This window comes from Narcine bancroftii, chromosome 10, assembly GCF_036971445.1.
Source record: "Narcine bancroftii isolate sNarBan1 chromosome 10, sNarBan1.hap1, whole genome shotgun sequence".
Taxonomy (NCBI): domain Eukaryota; kingdom Metazoa; phylum Chordata; class Chondrichthyes; order Torpediniformes; family Narcinidae; genus Narcine; species Narcine bancroftii.
Genome location: NC_091478.1, coordinates 77,053,455 through 77,077,712, shown reverse-complemented (window position 1 = coordinate 77,077,712; position 24,258 = coordinate 77,053,455). Strand labels below are relative to the sequence as shown.

At 37.4% G+C, this 24,258-nt stretch overlaps 1 protein-coding gene across 2 annotated transcripts; it reads left to right on the top strand.

The window, feature by feature from the left end:
• The first annotated feature begins 235 nt into the window (after window positions 1-235).
• Window positions 236-24,257, top strand: LOC138744793 (nuclear transport factor 2-like). Of its 2 annotated transcripts, XM_069901457.1 has the most exons (5): window positions 237-392; window positions 6,771-6,891; window positions 8,375-8,446; window positions 9,694-9,792; window positions 15,653-24,257. In XM_069901457.1, exons 2-5 carry the CDS (start codon window positions 6,793-6,795, stop codon window positions 15,764-15,766), a joined length of 384 nt encoding a protein of 127 aa, XP_069757558.1. In that variant the 5' UTR covers window positions 237-392; window positions 6,771-6,792; the 3' UTR covers window positions 15,767-24,257. The 2 variants fall into 2 exon arrangements, with proteins under 2 accessions (XP_069757560.1, XP_069757558.1); XM_069901459.1 differs by lacking the exon at window positions 8,375-8,446 and having other exon boundaries at window positions 236-392.
• Window position 24,258: the final 1 nt, after the last annotated feature.

Sequence of the window (24,258 nt, the reverse complement as noted above, 5' to 3'; positions counted from 1 at the left end):
TTTGCAACCTCCTGTTTCCAAGACCCCACCTGCTCCTCCTTTGTAAACCACAAAGCCAATCCTTCACTGCTCATATCCAGCACCCTCATACAACCATGTATGAAATCAACACTTTAAATGGCCAATCTGACTGATCCTCGCAGCAACCAACCCGGCCTCGCTCGCCAGATGCATTGTGGGAACCGTAGTACCTGGCCCAATCACTTTCGCGCTCGGGGCTTCAGATGACCTCTGCTCCTCCACCCTCCGAGCATGCGCCGTGTTTAAAAATAGAAGGTCGCCTGCGCTTTCTCCGCCTCTTCAGAACCCCCTCCTGTGTAGGGTCTGGGAGGGGCCTGTTGCCGACCGTCGCCATTCTACCAACGGCCGGAGGTTTCGGGGAGGGCCATCGGGTAAGTTTTTTTTAAACTCCCTCCTGCGGTAGCGGAGTGCGTGTGTGAGAGAGTGCGGAGCGTCCCGGTGTTTGTAGGCCGCGCTGCGGCCCCGTCGCCTCCCCTCCCCTCCCTTTACTCGGGCGGCCGGGGCCTGGTGGGGTCATCTGTTGATGGCGCTCTCGGTCGTCAGCAGCTGGCTTCGCCGGGCATCGATCTGCCTCTCGTTGACGAGGCGGTTACATGGCGGGAGTGTTGGGGACTGGCGGTAATGACGCTGCGCTTCTAAACCGTAACTTCCAACTAGTTTCAAACTCGACGGGCGGACGCCAGCGAGCGGCCACACGTGCGCGCACCTCGGCACATTATGCCCTGAATTAATCTCCTCCTGCACCACATTATGCCCTGAATTAACCTCCTCCTGCACCACGTTGTCCTTCTATTTTGTGTACAGGAGGCGGTTTCTCTTTTCCCTCCAGTGTGTGTGTGTGTGTGTCTGCCCCTTCTGCTCCACAAGTCTTCACCACATCATCAACAGCAGAACCGACCCACCCACCGTGCTGAAAAGCATTGAGGATTTGGACATGATTTTGATGCAAATGCCTCTCACAGCCAAGCTGGCTTTGCAGGAGTTTTGCTCTTCTCTTTTTGAGCTCCTGCGGGCTTCGGGCACTGAAGGTTTCCTGATCATGTTAGAGGTTTGGATTTGGTGCTCGGGTGGCCGATGAATCTGTGCAGCTGCAAGAGAACGAGAGGCAAATCCAGGGACACTAAGTGCCTCTGAAGGGACTTTTTTGCTCCTCTTCATTTGACTCTATCTACCTGATGAGAGGCAAAAGTTTTTAAAAGTACATAATTTTTGTTATTTTTTTAATGTGTTATGACAATAAAAGGAAATGAAGCTTGATTTTGTCGTTATATTGAACTTTGGTTAGACCCAACTTGGAATATTGTATATCCCATTACATGCTGGAAGGACCTGGAGCCTTTGAAAAGGTTAGCCTCATGCTCTACGTAGTTGGCTTCAACAACTCTGTGGCATGGTACAACAATCTACAAATTTGCTGATGATGCCACGGTAGTGGGTTGTATGAGCCAGCATGCAGGAGGGAGATTGAAAACTTGGCTGAAAGGTGCACCAACAACAACCTCGCACTGAATGTCACCAAAACCAAGGAACTGATTGTTGACTTCCGCAAGGGAAATCCAGATGTATACAATCCAATGATCGTTGGGGGATCAGAGGTGAAGAGGGTGAGTAAGTTCTTGGGAGTCACTATCTTGAATCCTCTTTCCTGGACGCAATCCACTAATAGGATTGTGAAGAAAGAATGCTAGGTTCTCAACTTCCTCAGGAGTTTGCAGAGGTTTGGTATGAGATCAGAAACCCTGACAAGTTTACACAGATGTGTGCTGGAAAGTGTGCAGACTGGCATCTTCATGGTCTGGTATAGTGTCCCCAATCCGCTGGGCATAAAGGCCTGCAAAAGATGGAGGACACAGCTCAGGACATCACATGCAAAACACACGCCACTCTCCAGAATATCTATAGGGAAGGCTTCCCTCGGAGAGCAACAGTAATCATCAAGGATCCAGACCACCCAGCGCAGCGCTCTGTTCTTTCTGCTTCTATTGGGAAAGAGGTATAGGTTCCACAAGACCCACATCACTTGATTCAGGAACAGTTGCTACCCCTCCACCGTCAGATTCCTCAAGAACAAACTTAATCAGGGACTCACTTAAGGACTCTTGTGCATTTTATTGATTTTTAAAAAAAATTCTCTATTGCATAATCAGCTTGTTTGTTACCTGTTTACAGTTCTATATTTGTTTACATGTATACACTGTGTACAGTTTGTTTTTGCACTATCAATAAGTGGTAATTCTACCTTGCCTCCGGTAAAAGATCTTGGTGACAATAAATCTGAAATCTGACATATGAAATTTCCTTCATCTTCTGAGTATCATTGCCTTACTGCATTGTTGGACATTACACAAATATTAATGCCTGTGTGAAATCTTTTTAAAAAAAAAAAAATAAGTAGGATTTCTTGGTTTTGAACATTTGTGGGTTGATAAGGTTGAGGAAAACGCTATAATGAATATTCCATCAGTTTGAATATTTATTATTTTATCTCCTGCCTTGCTAATTCTTGAGCATGTGAATATTCAAGATTTAAGTCATTTACATGAATGATGAATTTTCCAAAGAAACTGAATTGCTTCCAGGAAATCTGGCTGCCGAGTTGAACTGCTAGATCTGATGCTGCAGAGGTAATTTCCAAAACTAGGTCAAGTAATGTTTTAACTGTGGTCAGTTCTTGTATAAAATGTGTGCATGCATGTGTAAACTGGATTTTCTGGTTTGTTAACAGCAGTGAATGTGAAAGTAATCTTGTATTCGAATGTACTCATGGCAATCCTTATTGTACTCAGAAATGGAAAGGCTTGGATGGAACTTGCAATGTGGAAGCAGGCTCAGAGCATCCCATTAGCTCTTTGAAACTGCTTTTAACTTATTTCTTTTATAATGTGCAAAATTTGATTTTTGTGGGAGGTTAGTGATTTAGACTGTTGCCAGTATGGTTATATTACATTTTATTTTTGTAAAGTTAGTACATAGTCTTTCCTATTCTTGTGCTTTGCTGAGATCAAGCACCTGATGATTGAGGTCTGCAATATACTTGCATAGAACATGTCCAAAAGCTGTAGCCTTGATCAATTCCTCAAATTAATCCTATTGAAGTTTTGTTCATAGGTACCAAGAAGCTATGATTGTACTGTAATCATTATCCTCCAAGCCATTGGTTCATGCTTTAAACATAATCTTAATTTCATATAGACTGGAACCATGAAGTTAGTTTTTTGTGGCTTGCTCGTTAGTGAAAATATTAGTACATATTAGTATTAGCAAAATTATACTGAAACTATTCTTGTGCTTGGCAGAGGTTAGGGTTAAGGGTTAGGGTTAAGGTAAGGGTTAAGGGTTAGGGTCTTCAATATACCTTCATTGAACATGTCCATAAGAGACCTCAGGCTGCAGCCTCGATCAATTCCTCAAATTAATTGTATTGAAGTTATGATTTTACCATGAATGTTGCCCTCCAAGCCATCTGTTCACACTTTGAACATTATCTTAATTTCATATTCATTGGAATCGTAAAGTTAGTTTTTTGTGGCTTGCTAGTTAGTGAAAATATTTTCTTATCTGTGGGTTGCAGCAAGTCACTTTGCTCCCAAAATTTGCTATTTAAATTCAGAATTTCAAATGTATTGAGTTTTTGGACCATTTCTTTTAATAGTTCATACTGTAATCACATTTCTAACCACCTAATTTTTACATCATATTTCAGTGTACAAGTCAACCCCTTTTTTTCACTCTTAAGGGTTTTATGGTCTATCTGGTGTTGACTCTTTTCCACCCCCTGCCCCACTAATTTTTTTGGTTGACCAGGCCTCCTCGGAACAATCCAAAAAAAATTTAAAACACCCCAATCGCAAGCAAGAAAGCTGTAAATTAAATAAGTAAATAAAACACCTCGGCAGCAACGGCCCATGGAGATGGAATGGTGACAACGTGCTCCTGGCGGTAGCAGAAACCTCAGGTTATCAGACAGCAATGGCCCTTGGAGCTGGAGTGCCAGCATCATGCTGCCGGTGAGGGCAGGAACCTCAGCCTAACAGGCAAGAGTGGTGACGGCAACCTCAGGGTCCCAGGTAGGAGCGGTTATAGTAGAGCCCAGTGGTGGGGGATCGGCGGCCCCAGCAGTGGGGAGGTGCTTCCAGCATCGACTTGTACTCCACATTAGCGTCAATTTGGTTTTCTCCGTGAATTTAAGGTCTGAAGATATATCTGGTGTGTATTTTGAGAATTTTTTTAGGGTTTCCTGATTCGACGTGTACGCTGAAATTTATTTAATTTTTCAGTCACCAACTCTGGCATTTCACAAAATTAATTCCAACTCCAAATCTCAGATCCTCAAATTTCTTGACTTTCATGCCACAAATCATTACACTTTAGAAAATTTGTTTAATTAAAAAGATCGACCTCACTTACTGTTCACCGTTTGTAATCTTCAATGCTTATTTTATGGTTGGTGTAGTTGCACAATGCTATTACAGTGCCAGCGACCCAGGTCTGTCTGAATCTGGTGCTGTCTGAAAGGAGTTTGTATGTTCCTCCCGTGTCTGCATGGGTTTCATTCGGTGTTCCAGTTTCCTTCCACCAAAGACCTACAAGATTTGTAGGCTAATGGTCACAAGGGTGTATGTAGTTGGGCACTGCGTGCTTGTGGGCTGTAAGGGCCTGTTACTGTGCTGTATCTCTCAAAATTAAATAAAACCGTCCAAATGTTTGGATATCGTGCCCTCTTGGTGTATCCGAATCATCTGTTTAATGAAACAAAAATGAACCCAGACCCCTCTGACATATTGATACTAACCATTTTCTGTGTGAAACTGTCTCTTTCTTGTAAAAAAAAAACCATGGTATTTAAAAGCAAAAGTTTATTGAAGTATTTGTGTACATTTTGTGCATGTCCAGTCAGTCATGATGTGTGAATCAACAATGTCGTCCTTGGTCATGTCCATCTCAGGCTTTTTGATTACCCCTTCCATTGCCGTGAGATTGTAGCTGATGGTAAATCTTGTGCAATTTGCAAACGGATATTTAGCAAATCAAAAATTTGGTACAGTTGTCTTCACATGTTGTATCAAATCACTACTTAGGTGAGAATCCTACTAGTAAAAAGTTCACGTGCTGATTGGAATACTTTTAGTGTTATAGGTATAAATTTCCTTATTTTATGTACACCACCTAATTTGGAAGTTTGCTAATCACATTAGCAGAGTTTGTAGAAGTTTCAACTCAAATACCTGGCATTAAATCATTCATGCTGTTTACTTTCAATATCATTTCCTTGGCCTTTTGTCCCATATAATAATTCATTCAAAAAATCTGAATGCTTATCAGTTCATCTTCTTATAAATTTCTCAAGCAGTGTAAATAGTTTAAGTTAATTTTCTCAAAACCTTTTTCTAATTGTCACTCGTGAATATAGCCTAATATTTCAAGACTTTTAGCTGTTTCTTCATATCTGATGGTATCTCATTGAATTTTTTTTCTAAAGCTTCAGTGTATCCAGAATAAATGCAAAGAATGCTTCCATTGCTAGTTCAAGGATTTTTATATGACTTGGCCTTTTTCAGCATTTCCAAAACATGTTATCTGGTTCTCAGATTCCTGTCAGTGAATTGGCTGCTATGTTTTGTACATTACTGATAAGAAGACAATTCGAAACTGTTTAACTTCATAGTGATTGAGATGTTCTGAGGTCAATTATGCATAATTTAAAGGGAATTATTTATCATCTAAAATTCTACTGCCTCCATTCAACTGTACAGTTTGATTGTCAGTTAGTTGTGTGCCTACTGAGTTTCATTGATTCTGGTCTGCCATAGGTTTAACCTTCTAAGTGCATGTCTAAATCCCTTCCCCATATATGATATCTTAAAAATCCTCTGAGATTTTGTGCACCATTTCTGGCAACTAGCACATCTGTAATTTCAGGGATCTATAATAGGCATTACTCCAGCTGCGAACTTCAGAATTTCTTTAGCTCTTTCTATTGCATTCTGCTTTTAAATCTTCATTTTTGCCTAATCATTTGGTCATCTCTACAAAGATTTTGTTTGATAATGCACCTGTAAAGTCTGGTACGGGCACTATTTAAAGCAAATTTCAATGTAATTTTTATTGCTTTTTTTGGCATTGGGGTTTTCTCGTGAATTTGAATATGCAATTGACAAATGAATGTTAATTCCTTTGGCTTGTCGGTGGCTGTTTTTATCTTTACACATTAAAATTCCTGTTATCCAGAATTCAAGCAACCGACAGAAAAATTGCAGAAAATAAATGTTTTTTTTTAAAAAACAAAATTTATAACTGGTGCCTCCCCTAGTAGTTAGATCACCAATCTCCAGGAACTGGAAAATTCACTTATCTGCCATCGACCTATCTCCATAGGTACCGAATACTGGGGGCTTTATTGTACCATAGACATGCCAGGGTGTTAAATGAAGAGATTAGATTTTAAAATTCTAACAGCTGCTAATTTTCTTACATTGGTTTATGTTCATCTGCATGTCAATTAATCTTAAATATTCTCCAAGTTGTGTTCATTTTTTTTGTCTCAAGCATAAGAAAAGTATTGAATTTTATCATCCAGAGTGTTTTTTCTGATAAATCTGAATCTAGTTCTCTATTGTTGTTGTTTACTGAATGTTTCTGCAAATCTCAATATGTTCTGCAATAGAATATTGGACTTAGAGTTGCTCATTGAGTTGGGGATTCATTTTTGGTGGCAATTATTATTTATTTATTTTTTTAATCTTATTTAGTACCTGAGGCTGACAGTTTAGAATGGGTGATCAACCGATTTGGGAACGGATTGGAAGGGATTTTGTCGAGCATTACTATCGAGCTTTTGATACAAACAGGAGTCAATTAGCGTCATTATATGTAAGTATGAATTTACTGCCATTTTAAAATTTTTCTTCAATGTGGAATGATTAGAAACAAGTTTATATGTGACCCTTCCATAGATGTGTGCATAATAAGTACTATTCTCAAGAAATTTCAATGTGTTGCCATAAAAAATGTAAATTCTTTTAAAGGCAATCACTTTTTTAAGATCATTCTTTGCCCTTTGGGCTTCTGGATATTCGTGGTTTACAGTATTCTTAACAATTCATTCATAGTTTACAGTATTCATAACAGTTCAAAGCCAGTTTTTCAATAACATGATATTTTACAGAATGCAACATAATTGAAAATTATTGCTAAAATTATCAAAATAAAATGAGAAATTTTTAATTGTAGTCTGAACTTTGTAGAGAAGATTGTTTTTGCATTAGGAATTGTTATGGACAGTTTGCTGAAGTGCATTTTGACACTTCATGCATAAAGTAAACCTCTGGTTTATTTTATTGCCATTCTTCGTGTGTTTGTGACAATAAAATAGATTGTTTTTCTTACTGGTGCTTTGGTTTTCTGGAACAAAAGAAAGCTTATCTGTTAAACAAAAGATTTTGGGTGCAGATACCATCTGACTTTTTAATTCAAAGTAGGGATTTCTTGAACCGTGAAAGCTGCGGATGTTTGAATCATGATTTTTCGGAACGAATTGTAGTTTAATATTAATAGTAGTTGTCGAGCTTTAAAACTTGAGTTTTTCTCATTTTCTTCAGTGTGATGAGCCAAGCTCTCTCTATTGCTCATTACAGAAGGTTCTTCAATTGATTGGTACCTGATTACTATACTGTAGTATACAAGTGGGGTAAATTTTGTTCTGCTTTAAAATGGTCATGTATTTAGCCCAGATTGCAGTGTTTTAATAATGCGATTAAGGTGTGGTCTTCCAATAAGAGCTTGGCATCCAGTATTTCAGTGTAGCAAGATGCAGCATGGGGACAGTCTCATAGCTGAACTTCCTGTACAGTTTTCATCATCTGTAAGACCCTGTCTACTGGCTTATTAGACTTCCGTGTACAAACATCGGTACCATTAGTGAGCTATTTTTGAGGGGAAAAAAGAATCAAAAAGAAATGTGTCCTTGTCAAAACTAAATAATGTTGAAACTAATTTAATTAATGACATGTGCTCCAACTAAATTTCTTCTCCTGGTCATGGATTTCTCCCATTCATTTGAATGGGGCAGCTATAGATGTGCCAGGTTTTATCTGATGCAGTCTCAGTGAACAAATGTCCAGGCTGGAAAGACAGTCTGGGTGATTGCCCTGTTCCATTAGATTGCATAAACTGTGTACAGCTCTGTAATAAAAATCTCTGTCAGGATACGTAGGTGAGCTTGACATTGTTGGAGAATCTGGCCCACTAATTTCAGAAAATTTATAGTCATTTTGTTTTTCTGAAAGCATGTGTTATTTTCTCAGTACCTGGTGTGGCAGGTTGATTGATTTTTGTAAGTGTGCTTTTGTTTTAGTTTGAAGGTTCTTGCCTTTCTTGGGAAGGACAGCAAATCCAAGGTAAAAATGCTATAGTGGAAAAATTAAATGTAAGTATGTTTTAATTATGCATAGTGGGTTGGACATGGAGTCTGGAGAAGTGAATTGAATGATCCAAGCACTCCATTTATTTTCACGTTCTTCCTGTGTCTGCACTGGTTTCCTCCGGGGCCTCCCTGTTTTCTCCCACCCTTCAAAAAGTATGGGGGTTGTAGGTTAGTTAGGCAGCATGGGTACATATGCCGGAAAGGCCTGTAACCAAGCTGTATGTTAAAATATAAAATATATATAATTTTTTTTAAAAAAAAAAGTTTCAATTTACGTAAAGCCTAATTTTAAATGGTTATTTTTAACTTCAAAACCGGTTTATCAAAAATGAAACAGTGTGGTGCATGGATTTTTAATAAACTAGGCAGTTTTATTTCCTATTGAATTTCAATCCAATTTTTTATTGACAAAAACTAAGTTTTCACATTATGAATACAAAGTTTTGGCAACTTCTGCCTCCAGAGCTGGCAAGATCACCTCCACTAGGTTTGAATCCTCTAAGAAAATGTATTTGTCTGGTGCTCTTTAATAAATTATCATGGTTTGTAATCTTTTATCCAAAACGTCTTTCCTTTTGATGGCCTTTCCCACCCATCCTAGTTTAAAGTTATGTCTGTTCATCAATCATATAGTTTTCCTCACAATGTGCTGGTTCCAGAGCAGAAGAAGCTTGCTCACTCCTGATTGCCGAAAACCGACAATGATATCAAGGTTATCAATAAATACTCTATCGTATCAGAACTTGGTGATTCCCATTGGGGTTCAGCTGAATAAGCAAAGTTCTGTGGAATTTGTGTCAGTCATATTCGCCTTTGCTTGTTTAGTTGTAAGAATGTTTTGCGTAGCAAGTTGCTATAAGTGAGAGATAATGAAGCACAAGGACGAGTTTTATTTTACACTTGAGTAAACCGAGCAAGCGGTTGTTGTTGATTATCAGTATAATTTAAGATTGTGAAGCAAGTTTAAATTGATGCTACTTAAAAGGGTCCAGAAAGAGAAAAGTTACATTTGGAATAAGGCAATGAATATCTGTAGAGGGTGTACTGAAAGCAAATAGTTTTAATTTCAATTTAAAAAAAAAACAAAACAATTTAAAACTGAGAAATTTTATCGAGAACCTCACTTCTATTTTCAAAGAAAGAATGATTTTAATTTCATTGTGGGCATCAAATATTGGTTTGCGGCTGCTGTTGGTGTACACTGACCGCAACATTTTCTTGGCTAATAAGATTCATATTTTTAAATACAGGGCCTTCCATTTGGTAAAATAGTACATACAATGTCAACAGAAGACCACCAACCCACTCCTGATGGTTGCATCCTGAGTATGGTAGTCGGACAACTTAAGGTAAGTGCTTTTTCACCACATCATTTTTGATGTGAACACAGTATTTAACAGGAGGAATTTTATTTTCTTGTTTTCTTTCTCATTCTAAAGAAATACTGGTAGATTAATCTGCAACTGTAAAGGGGCCTTCAGTAGAAAAATAATCAAAAGGGGGGCAAATGACAAAAAGCAGTAAAGACAGCAGAGAAATGGGTAATCTGTATTTTGGAAGAAGTGCTTTTTTAAGGTCTTTGGTCTTGAAAAAGAGTTCCACCAGAATATTCACTTGTCTCTAACTAACCTGCGGAGCCCCTCCAACTTCTCACTGTTTGCTCAAGGTTCCATTATCTGCAGTTCTTGTGAATCGAAAGGGGAATTTGGTGAGCATGGAAGAGAAAACCAATTCTCGGGCCAAAGGAGAATATGACTGAAGAAGGGAACTAATGTGATTGCACTGCTGGGAGCTGGTGTGGACTCTAATAGATTAAATGAACTCCTCTTTTGTAATGTGTATTATATATTTGTACACATGCACTGTTAGTGTTTCATATTCACATTTAGCAGAGAGCTACAAAAGCAGTTTTTAAAATGGAATTTATTTGGAAATGATGCTTAAATCCATAAACAGGTATTGGTAAATTGTGGTTGCTAAATTTTGGTAATTTAAAAAAAATTACCTATAATATGAATGTAATGGAATCTGACTTTATCGGTCTTTAATTGCTTTTTTTCCAGATTACCAGATGAGGAAAATAATATATTTGCCTGATCATTGAAATAATGTTATTCTAGGATTGCCATGGGCTTCTGTGGTCCATGTTTTCTGTTTGCCTGTAATAAAACTTGGGATAATTTATTTAGTGTTTTCAAAATATGAAAGAAAGCACTGAAATGCATTTTACAGGTTTGTGATCAGCATCCTGGTGCATGCTCTGCTATTGTGACGGTGATTCTGGCCACCTCATTAACCTGTCCACAATTGTAAATGCATACATTGCTGCTCTCGAGATGGGTAGTAGACCAACGATTTCAATGTGCACATGCTCGAATCTCTTGTGTGTTGGTTGAAAAGGTATCAGTCATGTCTTTCGATGCCTCTGGGTCTTTAGATGCCTCTGGACCTTCAGGTCTGCTAGTGTGTTCATGTTCTGACCCAGTAGTTGACCTGCTTGCGTTGGCCATGCCACATGAAGGGATATGCGATTAGCTGGGTGGTCACCTGGATGGAGGGTTGGGCTAACCCACGCAAAGTGTGAAAGATCCGGCGCCTCTAATCAGTTGGTATGATGGGCTGACGTTGCCTGGTGGAAGTATCACAGAGGAGTTTGGTATCTGTGGGCCCATTTGTTATGACCTCAAGGCGGAGTCTGGTGACTGCTGTTCAGTATGTTTATAGTACATTGTCCCCCTGTTGTGCCTCTGCTAACACCATGTAATCCACTCCCAGAGCCAAAGTGTGCACCGACTCGATGGACGTCTGGAACAGCACGTTAGCCATCTCGTTGCTCTTCTCTGAGATGTGCTTGATCTTGGTGAATTTGGATTTGAACGATAAATGTCACTACTGGTGGGCTGACCATCAGTTGGACACCTTGGACAAAGGAGAGGGGCTTGTGATTGATGAAGATCATAAACTCCCTCCCTTCCAGGAACTACCTGGTGTCGAATGGCCAGATATAGGGCCAGCAGCTCTCTGATGAGTGTGCTGTACTTGATCTCTTGGGGCCGCAGTTGTCGGCTGAAGAAGGCAAGTGGTTTCCTTTGACCTTTGATTAACTGCTGACTGCTGCCTCGGAGGCCTCTATGGTGAGGGCTGTGGGTCGTCTACCTGGGGATGGACCAGGAGCGTGGTATTTGCTAGAGTGCCCTTGACCTGGTCCAAAGCCGCCATCATTTCTTCTATCCATGCTACATCTCTAGTTTTGACTGACATCAAGCTGAACAGGGGGTGCATGATCCAGGCTGCTGAGGGAATGAAACGGTGGTGAATATTAATCATCCCAACAGATTCATCCAGGCCCTTGACTGTGTTGGTCCTGGTGAATTTGCGAATGGCCTCCTATTTTCCATGGCAGGGTAACAGCTTCGTGATGGTCAATCCGATGCCCCAAGAAGTCATTGGTGGGTAGATCAAACTGGCACTTGGTGAGGTTAACACCAGAGCAGAGAGGCCCACGGGCTGTCTGAATGCCGCACAATGCCTCCATCTTGTTAATCTTATCTCTTGCTAGTTGGAGCTTATCTGGTGGAAACCTGCATGCTCAGGCGTGTAAGGGGTGTCCCTGAGTAGGAAGGTGCATCACGCCTTGTTTGGTGTCTATCATTTAAAAAAAACTGGCCTGATGATGGATGGGAGCTCAAACGACAGCCTGCCGAATTCACTGTCTGAACACGTGACCAAGTCTAGGTGAGGAGTCAGTAAACTGGCCTCGTTGAGGCGAAAGATTTGAAATCTCTTTGCGTCGACAAGCCATCATCCCTTCAGGTCCACCTGCAAACAGTGTGCGTGGAGGAAGTCTGTGCCGAACAATGTTTGTGTCAGGGTAAAAGTTGATGTGAATCATCTGGAACTGAATTGCAAAGGGATAGTGCATGTGCTGTGGTGCTGCTGTTGGCTGCAGTGAGTTCTGGGCTGGCCCTTTTAGTCCTAGTATCTTGGCTCGTTGGGGGAAGGATGCTGATTTCTGCTCCTGTGTCCACTAGGAACCTGCGCCCGGAGTGTCTGTCCCAGACATACAGGAGGCTATTCCACTGGCCAGACATGGCAGCCATCAGTGACGACTGGCGCTGTCATTTCACTGAAAGGAGCATGGCAGTCGCCCTGGATCCCCACCTCTGATGGTAGAAACCCCAAGACTTGGAGCTGATGTCATCTCTTGATAGGGGTGTTGCTGATTTTGCTGCTGGGGCATGGGGTGGTTGGGCCTTCGATCGTGACGCAGCACTAATTCCGACACTTGTCTGCTTCCGCAGACACCTTCCGTGGATCAGAGAACTCTTCATTAGCTAGTAGGAGGCGGATGTCCTCCAGCATCTGCTCCAAAAATATCTGTTCAAAGAGTAGACTTGGCTTATGGCCATCTGCCAGTGGCACTCATTAGGGCTGACAGTGCGCAGGTGTCTTGGCCGTTCATACGCAGCCACCGCGCATTCCATTCGCGACGTGAGAGTCCGAAAGTGCTGACCAACAAGGCTTTTAGTGCATCATTACCTGCTGGCCTCCGGGGGCTGCTTGTATTGTCCATGTTGTTCGAGTCGTTCATGTTGGATCCAGATGTCCTTGGTCTGTCAGAGTCACAATGTCGACCGCAGGTGGAAGAAACACGCTAAGTCGAATAGTTTCAAACCAACTGATTCAAATGTGCGCGCTTAAACGGTCCACGCTGGTCTCAGCGCTCGTGTGGCGCGGAAGTGATAACAACTTCTTGGCCATTGTTTTGCTCCATCACTGTGGACTCGACTGCGACTGCAGGCGCTGGTTCGCCTGCCGTGTGGTTGAGTTGCCATAGTGACCTGAAATGAGGGGTCTATGTATGAAGAGTGCTTAATTTCTACATGATCAAATCAAAATTTACATTAAGTACCCTTTAATAAAATCTGGAATGTCCAATTGAATCACATGAATTGTTTGATTACAAATTTAAAACTAGAGCACAGAGTGCAAATAAAGGAAAAATGTGTATTTGTCCCAAACATTATAGAGGGGACTGTAAATGGAACAGGATGTTGGTGAAAGCAGATATGAGAGTAGTATTTAAATTTTATATTTTCCAGTGAATTTTGAGGACTTTTAAGATATTTTTGGTATCCAGTGCTCTGTGGAGCTTGTTCAAATGTTTGGGTCTCAAATATAAGAGGACCTGGATCAATGGTGTGTCTGCGAGATTATATTTTCTGTACCATGTGTGGGCTTGATCTTCAAATAGCTCTTTCCTCAATTAACTGAAGGCTGTGCCAGCATATTGAAGGCAATAGTGCATTTTATTATTGATTTCTGCCTTCATAGTTTGTTTGTGTTTTTCAGGGTACAGCTATGAATCTTTATCATCAGATGGCAATGTAATTCACAGCAGGGCACATTGGTATAAGTCCTGTTCTCTTGTGAATGACTCACTGACCCAGTTAACAATGCCTTGGAGCTCGACCTCCAAACACAAACATCATTTGACTACTGAGGTTCAGGTCATCTTGTTGTGGACTTTACTTAATGTAGGTTGAACAGTTTCTCATGCAACTTTCAGGATTAACTCCAATCCAAATGGGAAGCCTTTTGACTATGCAAAACATAGCATGAAAGGTTGTGTTAAGCATTGGAGCAGTGACATAAGTAGTCTTTACTGAGATTGGCTATGTTGTGATCCAATTGGTGATATCATGGTTTGACTGCCATCATGCAAAGTGGAGCCTACTTTATGTAGGCATAGTATATTCCATTTTAGGAAGTTGAAAGTTTTAGTGAAGTTGGAAAAGGACCACGTGAAATATTTATCCGTGCATTTTCTTGGAGTTGCAGTTAGAATCCTGTTCTCCAGATGAAACTGTCTCCTATTTTACACTGCTTCTGAGGCCCCTGATAAATTTCCTCTTCTCAGATGCAAACAGTAGGATTGTGAATCTGTGGCTGAAGGTTTTAAAGTTGGGAGGTTTCACTTTGATTCCTACAAATTAGGACTATGATGAAATTATCGCCTTTTGTCAGGTTGAACACAAGACCGTGCTTGACTGGCTTCCTGTCCATCATCCTGAATATCTTTTTTCTTCCCATCTGTTCTGAGTGGTTGTATTTGTTATTGACAAAATGCTTTGAAATTACTTGCCTGTGCCTCTCTATCCACATTCTTCTCCTCCCCAGAATAAAACCTTGCAATCACTCCCCATGAAGGATGAGGACAGCAGATGCATTGGAATATTGCTACCTGCAGGGTTCCCCCCAACAATGTTGGGTGAAGTATTCTAGTTACAATGAAGCAACAGCAATATATCCTGATTTGCATATGTATTTCTGTTGTTGCATTGTAACTGGAATGTTTCACCCAACTGCCCTTTTAGTCCACTGTCACCAGATATACAGGTATTCCCCAGTTTACAAAGCTTGAGTGTTCCTATGGAACATTTCGTAAGCCGCCAAAATGATGTAAAGTGAAGCGATTACCATTAATTTCTATGGGAAAATTTTTTGAGCATTCCCAGACCCAGAAAATAACCTACCAAATCATACCTAAAATAACATTTATTAAGAGCAGAATTGATATGATAAATACATAGCCCTTAAAGTAGAAATGTACTTTTTAAACCTTCTAATGCACTCTGGTAAGATCTAGTATCCCCTCATGCACTCTCATTCTATGAAGTAGAATTGCATTTGTTTTAAAAAAAAACATTGATAAAATAGACGATAAGCATCAAAATCTTTAACTCTGGGTGAAAGCAGATTTCAAAGTTTATACCAAGTTTAGGCTTCCACAAGACTAATATTTCTGGTTCCTGCTGCTTGTGGAGGACTGAGGTTTTTCTCATTGTTACTTTTTTTCATTCCGCATCTGAAGGAGTAGTTGAACGTCAATTTTTTTTTAAAGTTGCTCCCATCAGTAGCTCTTCTACTGCCAGCACTGAGACCAGTGGCTAAGAGAACTCTCACCATGTGGATGTATTTGCGTTTTCCAGGGCAAGTAGCTGGCTTATTTGCTTGTGCCAACTTAGAAATTCTGGAATTGGTAGTCTAGGTTCTGAAGTTTTCTAGTAGATTTGAGGAATCCAAAGGAGGACATGTACTTAATTTCACTTTGGGATTTTGTTATTAATTATTTTAGCTATTTATGGTTTTGTGTGCAGAAAAAAACCTTTCATTTTCATAATGTTAACTTGTTTTCTTCCCTTTCAGGTTGATGATGACCCTATCATAGGATTCCATCAAATATTTCTACTGAAATGCATCAATGAGGCTTGGTTCTGCACCAATGAGGTCTTCAGGCTAGGACTACATAACTTTGGCTGAGAGTTCTTTCTGCATGTCCTTGTATCCACTCTTCTAGTCTGCTATTAATTACAATAATGGGATTCGAAATATCATGCACAAATGTGCACACAACAATAAAATCTGCAACCTGAGAAGTCTCTAATCACAGTTTTCTTGAAGTTAATTATTTGTGCATGATGTTTGGAAAAATGTTAGTTTAACTGTTGTGGACAAGACAGAAACCTGTTGTCCCAGCGTGTCTTAGAAGATGAGTCATACCAACTTCAATTTTTAACTGTCTACTGGTAAATTGCTTCAGCAAAATAAGAAACAGCAACTTCTTACCCCACCTTTCTGATTTGTTTGAACCTTTTTATTGACTCATGCTACAATAAACATGTACTTAAGTTGGAGATTGTTTCATTTGGTTTCCTGGCAGGCTTAAAATGTTTATTTCATATTTTTTTAAACTTTAGATTTGACCATTTAATTCAATTGGCAATTGTTAGGTATTGGTGCTGGTGTAAAGGTCTTCACCACATACTATCAAGAGGATAGTTATAATACAAGGTAACTCTAAGTTATTCAGACTTTTTCATGTTCATCATGATCAAATTTTGCTTCATTTCTTCTGGAGGATGTGCTTGCTGCCACTTTAACAAACTGAGGCCATACAAGTTTTAGATTAATTTTAAAACTAATGTACAAAATTAATCAAATGTAAACTTTGGATCAGTGTAAATCTACAATTTTATCTAATGTCTATATTTCAATTTGAAATTTGCTTTGTTCAACTTTTCATTTTTGGTTTCAGTAAAACAGGTCCATTAGCTGGACTTGCAGTGGATTTTCATGGGGTTATATTTTAATTACCCTTTCTTCATTCATCCGGTTTGAAGAATTGTGCTGTGTGAACTGGCATTTGTTGCATTATGATCATTTGACAGTTAGCTAAAAGTGGATAAAAGATATCATCTTATCATCTGAACATGTCACAGTTGTGAATATATAATGCCTTGATGCCTTTATCTTTAACCTGACCACACTGCAAATGTTGGTGCTGTGTCTGTTAGGCTTACTGTATTGTTCACTACTTTGAAATTGTTCATTGAAAATAATTTTGTCATCTAGCATAATATTAAGGAAAATGGATTTAATCTATGGCTTAATAGCCTCTAATGGTATTGGAATTACAGAAATGAAATAAACATTGGAGAACAAAATTAAAATGGCCATTTACCTTTAAGAATTGTAATTATTATTGGTACAGCAGTGTTATGAAAAATGCTGATTTATTTTTCCTTCATTTGTGTTTATATAAACTAGGTTTTGGGTTTTTGGAATTGTGCATGTTCAAATACAGTTCAGCAGTGTCTTTCAAAAGTAGTCATGCATTGTGTACACAGATACATCCAATCAAATGGGTGAATTACGAAAACTTCAAAAACTTGATTAGTGACAGGCTACTTGCATAAACATTTGTGGGAGAGGGGTGGGGAGAAGTGGGAGAGAAAATCCCCTTGATTTCTTTAAGAATTTGTTCTTTTTGAGGATTTCCTAATTTTGGTTTGAAGCGTTAATGAAGTGTTAATAGGAGTAATCCCAAACATAATATTAATCATTTGAATCATTTGCAATTATTGAGTAATAAAATTGATAAGCAATTTGTATCTGTAAGACATAATGCTAATATACAATTTGAATATGTTAAAGGGGAAATGAAAAAAATATACAATATGCAAGAATATCGTGATGAAGTGGAACAATGTAAAGCTACATTTAATGGAATACTATTACAGCATGGGATGTGGAGAAGATAGAACTTCTGCAAAAAAATTGATATATTGAGAACCATAGCCACAGAAATAATGTGAAAATTGTTGGATTGGTTGAAGATTTTGAAAGCTCTAATCCAGTACAATTTTCTTTCAACAATGAATTCCAGAAATTTTGGGTCCTGAGAATTTTCTAAATGGAATTGAATTGGATAGAGTACATAGGGCCAATAGAAATAAGTCATTACCAGGACAAACCCCATGCTCTATTTTGATTAGATGCCTACGTTATGCCTGCCAAAAATACCTGATAATATCAGGGCCCATTAATAGGAGAGTGTTTTCTATGCAGATTTGAGTCTGGCGGTAGCGATGGTTAGTTTTGTGGATAAAAGGATACATTTTCTTTTTGACATCCTGCTATAGTTGAAATGTTTGGGGGGGGGGGGGGTAGGAAATCAGGCATAGCTTTTTTTGCCATGAGATGGAAGCTCTGGAGTTTGCCAATTCTCTTCCAAGTATTAAACAAGATCAACAAATGGATGTACAGTACTTGGTATTCATCTGTTCAACAAGTTTTATCAGATCAATCTGAGATGATACAAGCTGCTGGGAAAGCACTGAAGCAGCAAGAAGTTGAAGAGCTTGATGATCAAGTGAGTAGAGAACTTGAATGGGCTGTTTATTTCTGAAAATGAATTATTTCTTGCTAAATTTAAGTAGAAAATGTTCTTACTGGGGAGGAGAGGAGAGGTCTTTCATTCTTCCACAACCATGTGCCACATTGTGGCAAGGGCTGCTTCCCGTACAATAGAGAGGGGTAGTACTAGTTTTTCAGCAGTATTTTTTTTCTTTTGGTCACGTTTTGTTTTTTTTTCCTTTCATTTTCTTTTTTCAATGGAGATTGTCAAAGTGTGATTGATGGTTTTGTGATGCTGGGGGTCCAATGGGAGGGGAAAGGGAGTTCTGAATTTTTTTGGCTAAATAGTAGGGTATTAAATTTATTATATAAGTTGACATTGCTTTTTTTGCAAGAGACTCATTTAACAGAGAAGGAACATCAGAAATTAAAGAGATGGTTACAGATCCTGAGGGGAGATTTGTTTTGATTCCTTATCAAATTTATTCTGAAATGTGGACACGAGGATTTATGCACCAAATGTGGATGATGAAGGTTTTATTTATGATACTTTTATGCATTTAGCTGAAGCTCGTGAGAATGTTTTGATAGGGAATTTTAATTGTTGTCTTGATCCAATGTACAACAAGATCTGGAGTAAAAGTGGCAAAAATGATTTTGAGTTTATTGAAAGATCTAAATTTGATAGATATTTAGCGAAGATCAAATCCGAAGGACTTATTATTCATGTAGACATGATTCTTATTTGAGAATAGATTTATTTGTAATATCAGCACAATTCCAAGGAAGATTTACGTTTATAGAGTATCAGGCTAGGATTTTATCTTATCACTCTCTTTTGATGACGTTTGGTCCCTGTGAAAGAAAAATTGGTTTATAGATGGAAATTTAACTCTACATTGTTGAGTTTTTGTGATTTTTGTTTTAAAGGAAACAGATTCAAGATTGTTTAGAAATAAATTCTAATTCATTGGGCAATTTGTTCTCTGGGATGCTTTGAAGGCATATTTACGAGGTTAGATAATAAATTATACAGCTAAAATTATGAAATATTACATGAAAGATGTTGACCAGTTAGAAAAGGAAATAGGTTTGGAAAAGCATTTGCAAAGAATGACTATGGATGAGAGAAAAGGAGGAATCTAATAATTAAAAAAATCATTATAATACAATTCAGACTTAAAGAACAGAAAAATTAATTGAGGGAACTAAACAAAGATACTATGAATTAGGAGAAAAATCTCAAAGTTTTAGCTTGCCAATTGAAAAAGGAACAACCTTCTCGAACAATTAATGCTATTACAAAGCTCTAATTATAAACCTTGAGATTAATAATTCATTTAAAATTTTTATTATTTTTTGGATTAGTCCACTTCTGAGGAGACTAAAATTGAGAATTTTTTATGTTAAATGAATTTATTGAGTTTGAATTATTGAGATCAAAGAAATTTGGATGGTCCCTTTCTGGCAAGAGAAATCAGTGAAGTATTAAGTTCGTTGGAGAGTAGTAAGGCACTGGGGTAGGATGGTTTCTGCCAGAATTTTTAAAGAAATTTAAGGACCTTTTTTGGGGGTGTTAAAGCAAGCAGTGGAATTCCATTCTCTACCAGAATCTTTTTCAAATGCAGTTATTACAGTTATACCAAAAAAAGATAATAAAACCATTAAAACCTGCATCTTGTAGATCTATATCATTATTGAATGCAGTTTAGAAAATTAGTGCTACATTTTTAGTGAATAGATTAGCTAAGTATTTACCAAATTTAATTTATATGGATCAAACGGGGTTTGTTAAAAAAAACTACAATCTGCTTAAAATGCTGCTGGACTGATTAGTTTAATTAATTTAGCTCAGAAAAGGGTTGACTTAACTGTGGCAGCAGCATTAGATGCAGAGAAGGCTTTTGATAGGTTAGAATAGAATTTTTTGTACAAAAAATATTGTAAAAAATTTTGTTTTTGGATCAATATTTATTAATTGGGTTAAAACTATAAAAATTCGCATGCAAGGGTGGTTACTAATGGATAACTTCTTTTAAATTAATAGTTCAAGTAGACAAGGATGTCCTTTATCACCAGCTTTGCTTATTTGGCAATAGAGCCTTTAGCACAATTAATAAGACAAGATTTTAAGATTAAGTGTATAAAGGTCAATCAAGAAGAATATAAAATAAATTTGTTTGCTGATGAGGTTTTGGTTTATTTGACAGACTAAATTTTTGCTTCAATTACATACGAGATTGCAAGAATATGGTGACGTATCTGGTTATAAGTTAAATTGGGATAAAATTGAAATTTTGCCCTTAGTTGAGGGTGACTATACTCAATGTAAAAAGGGCACTCAATTTAGGTGGGCAGATACAGGAATTAAATATTTAGATATTAAAGTTGATGGTTATTTAAATAATCTATATAAATTGAATTATTTACCACTACTTGGGTGGAATAATTTGCCTATAATTTTAGTAGGGAGAGTTAATTGTATCAAGATGAATACTTTCCCTAGAGTTCAATATTTTTTCCAGTCAATTCCTATTTCAATTCCACAAATTAAAAAAAAAACTTGAATAGGAGTGTTTGTTTTTCTGGAAAGGCAAAATGGTGAGGATTTTTTTTTTAATTGACGGAAGTTTGAATTGGGAAGTTTACAGAATTCCCCATTTTAAAAATTATTATAAGGCAGTTCAATTGAGATTTGTTAATGCATTGTTTGGTGTAGATAGAATTCCTGCTTGGGTTAATATAGAACTTAGTAAAATAGGAGATATTAATATAAAGGATTTTATTTACGTGGAATTCAAAATTATTGCTGGGAAATACACCTGTTTTGAAAGATTTGAATTGCGGAATAAAATTGATTATGAAATAGATGCAAAAGGTTTAATTTCACAAAGAAAGCATGTCAAAATAGATTTATTCTATTTTCAATGGATAATCAATTTCTGAGGAATTGGAACTAGATGGGTGTTGTGAGAATAGAAGATTGTTTTGAAACAGATATATTACTTTTGAATGAAGGAAGAATAAATTTAATGTGCGAAATAATACTTTTTTCTGCTATTATCAAGTTGAGGGTTTTTTGACTGATACCTACTCAGTGAATTGGAATTATTGATTCGTAATAATGTGTATAAATTTATCTCTAATGTATAATTTACTTTTAAGGAAACCCCTAAAATAGGGGTACATACATTGAGATTAAGATGGGAAGTAGATTTCAATAGGCAAATAGATGAAAAAGAATGGATGCAACTATGTAGAGATAATATGACAAAGATTATTAATGTTAGATATAGGTAGGTTCTATATAATTTTTTTGCATCAGTTATAATTCCTCAAAAATTAAAATAATTGATCCAATACTATCAGAATGTTTTACATGTGGTCAAGAAGTTGGATAATTTCTGCATTCTTTTTGGGAGTGTGCTAAAGATTTAACACTTGGTTAGAAGTTGCAATTTTTTTTAGAAAGAATAAGGGGAGTTAAGTTCCCGCAGGATCAGATATCATTTTTGTTGGGTAATAATGAGTACAAGACCTAAATTAAAATGAACTTGATATCAAATTGAATTTGTTCAAATTGCTGTAGCAGTTTCTAGGAAGTGTATAGCTGTTAGTTGGAAATCAGATACAGATTTGGGGATGGAGAGATGGCGTTCAGAACTTTGTAGCTGCATTGCACTTGAGAAGATTACTTATAATTGATGAAATAATCAGATATTTTGGAAAGAATGGTGCCCATATTTGCATAATGTAGGTATGAATGTTTAATAGACTCTGAAGACCCCATCTCTTGGTAACCTCGAGAATCATTATATTATTAAAAACTTTGTTAAATAGTTTTTTCTTTTGACATTCTCCAATTTTTCTTCTATTTCTGATTTTACTTTTCCATTTTTTTGGAGGGCTTGGGGAGGGAGGGAAAGATTTTGTATACCATGTGTATAACTTTTAAAGCTTTTTATTGAAATAAATGTATTTACTGTTGGGATTTAAAAATTGCTAAATAAAATATAGTTTAAAAAAATGGTTATTCCACAACCTGAAATATGGAGCAATTTTATGGCTGTGTGCTGAGAAAGGATTTAGTTTTGACATTAATGAAAAAAGTCAATTTTTCACAAGGCTCAACTCTGTGCAGTTGGATGGTAATATTGATAGTTGTATTGCAAAGTATGAAACCTGTTTGTAGGGGCAATCCGTGACACTTGGACATGATTTCTGAACTTGCAGGCATCTGTCTGAAACTATAATGATCAGAAATGATATTAGATTAGCCAAATATGTAATACTTTGAATTAGAATTTCCTAATCTTGTTTAGAAATGTTAATGGAGTGTTATATAGAGGTTATCCCAAATGTAATATGGAATCTAGAATTCCCAAGATATCAAATTTTGTGATCAAATTGATGTCTTTAGTGTCCTTTGGTTTTCCTAATTCCATGTAAAACTTCTAAAATAAAATAAAATCAGTTAATTCCAATTTGATATCCTCGACATTTTTATTCCAATCAAGCATTTTGGCTGTTGCAATTAAAACTTTGCCTTACCTTAAATGGAGTCAGTTCAAGTCTACCTTGCAGTAATGAATGTTCATAATAAAATTCCCATGTTGAGCGGAGTTTGGAGGGCAGTAAACTCAAAATTTGATCAATCAGTATTATAAAAGCTGCCTATTATTTTAAGGCAGTGGCAGTAATAATGTTACTAATTTACCAAATGGGAAATTCTGTTGAGGATATTACATTCATTTTAGATGCAACACCTTTTTGAAGTTGAATTGCACATGTTGCATGCCTTTACTTTTTAAATATTCTTGGTAACGTGTTTATTCCATAGATATTAATTCTGTAATGAAGCAATACAGCACTACATCACTGCAAGTAGTTGCATGGTTTTCTAACATCTCCAGCAATGAGCTCAGAGTAGTCTTTGTGAACAATTCTTTTCTTGGTTTGTGAGGAAAGGTGTGCTTTATTGGCTTTCCTTTTTCCACAGCCTACTTCAACCTAGAGGGAATGAAGATGATTTTATTTCTTTCTGGTTGAAGCTTAAATGGCTCCATGTTGGAATGTTTATTGCATTATTGTTAAAGTAGCAGGATGGGACATTGTGCATGACAGTTTGGCGGAGAATTTCTAGAATTTAAGATGCCATTTGAGAATCCTGCTTCAAAAACTTTGGCCTGCAGTAGGACTCTGACAAAGTTACAAGAGTAATTTCAGGAAGCTCAACCCTCATGCTTCTTTATCAGTATTTGGAATATGGCCTATGAACTTCAAGTCCTATTTCTATCATGAGGGAACAAGTAACCTTTGATTGCTTTAATTTTTTAAAATATTAACTGCAGTGATGCAGAAAACTGCGGGAAGGCTGTGCAAATGTGAAATGTGATTCCAGCAGTTGCCAATTAAAATGATGAATTAAGGATGTGTTTATGTAATAAAAAGCTGTAGTATAAATTTTTAAAATCCAAACCATAAATTGTGACATTTACACATGTTGAAGATGTGGATCTTAGATTGATTTAAAGTTGCTGAAATTAAAGTCAAAACATAAAATATCGAAGCAGATATATTGAAAGCAGACATGAAAGAATGCATATTTGGGATTAATAGTTGATATTGCCTTTCTCATGGATGTAACTCAAAGCTGCCTTCAGAATTCTTGGCAACTGTGTAAAGCACTGTTGTGTGGCTTCCACCACTGTACTGTGCATTTGTGTCAAAGAACATATGTTCATAAACTATTGAAACGTTTTGTGCCATTCTAAGGCTATGTTATTTGCTGTAGAGATTTTGGCATTTGAAAATACTATTCTGATCTTGGGGAAAAAAAAACATGATCCCCATTTGAGGCCTTATTCCTTAGTTGTGTGATTGTTTTTTTTTAAAAAGGTAATCTTTGTCAACAAAAGACCTCGAAGGTTTCTCATTTCCAGAGGCAACAAATTCTTGGGCCATCAGAAGCTTTGATGCTTGATTGGAAGTGTGTGTGCAAAACCTGATTTTTTTTGTTTGTTTCGAAATCTCAGTAATAACTGATGCATGTTAATTTCTTTGCGGTGTAATATTATTACTTTGTTGCTTTCTACAATAAACTTTATTAAACTGAT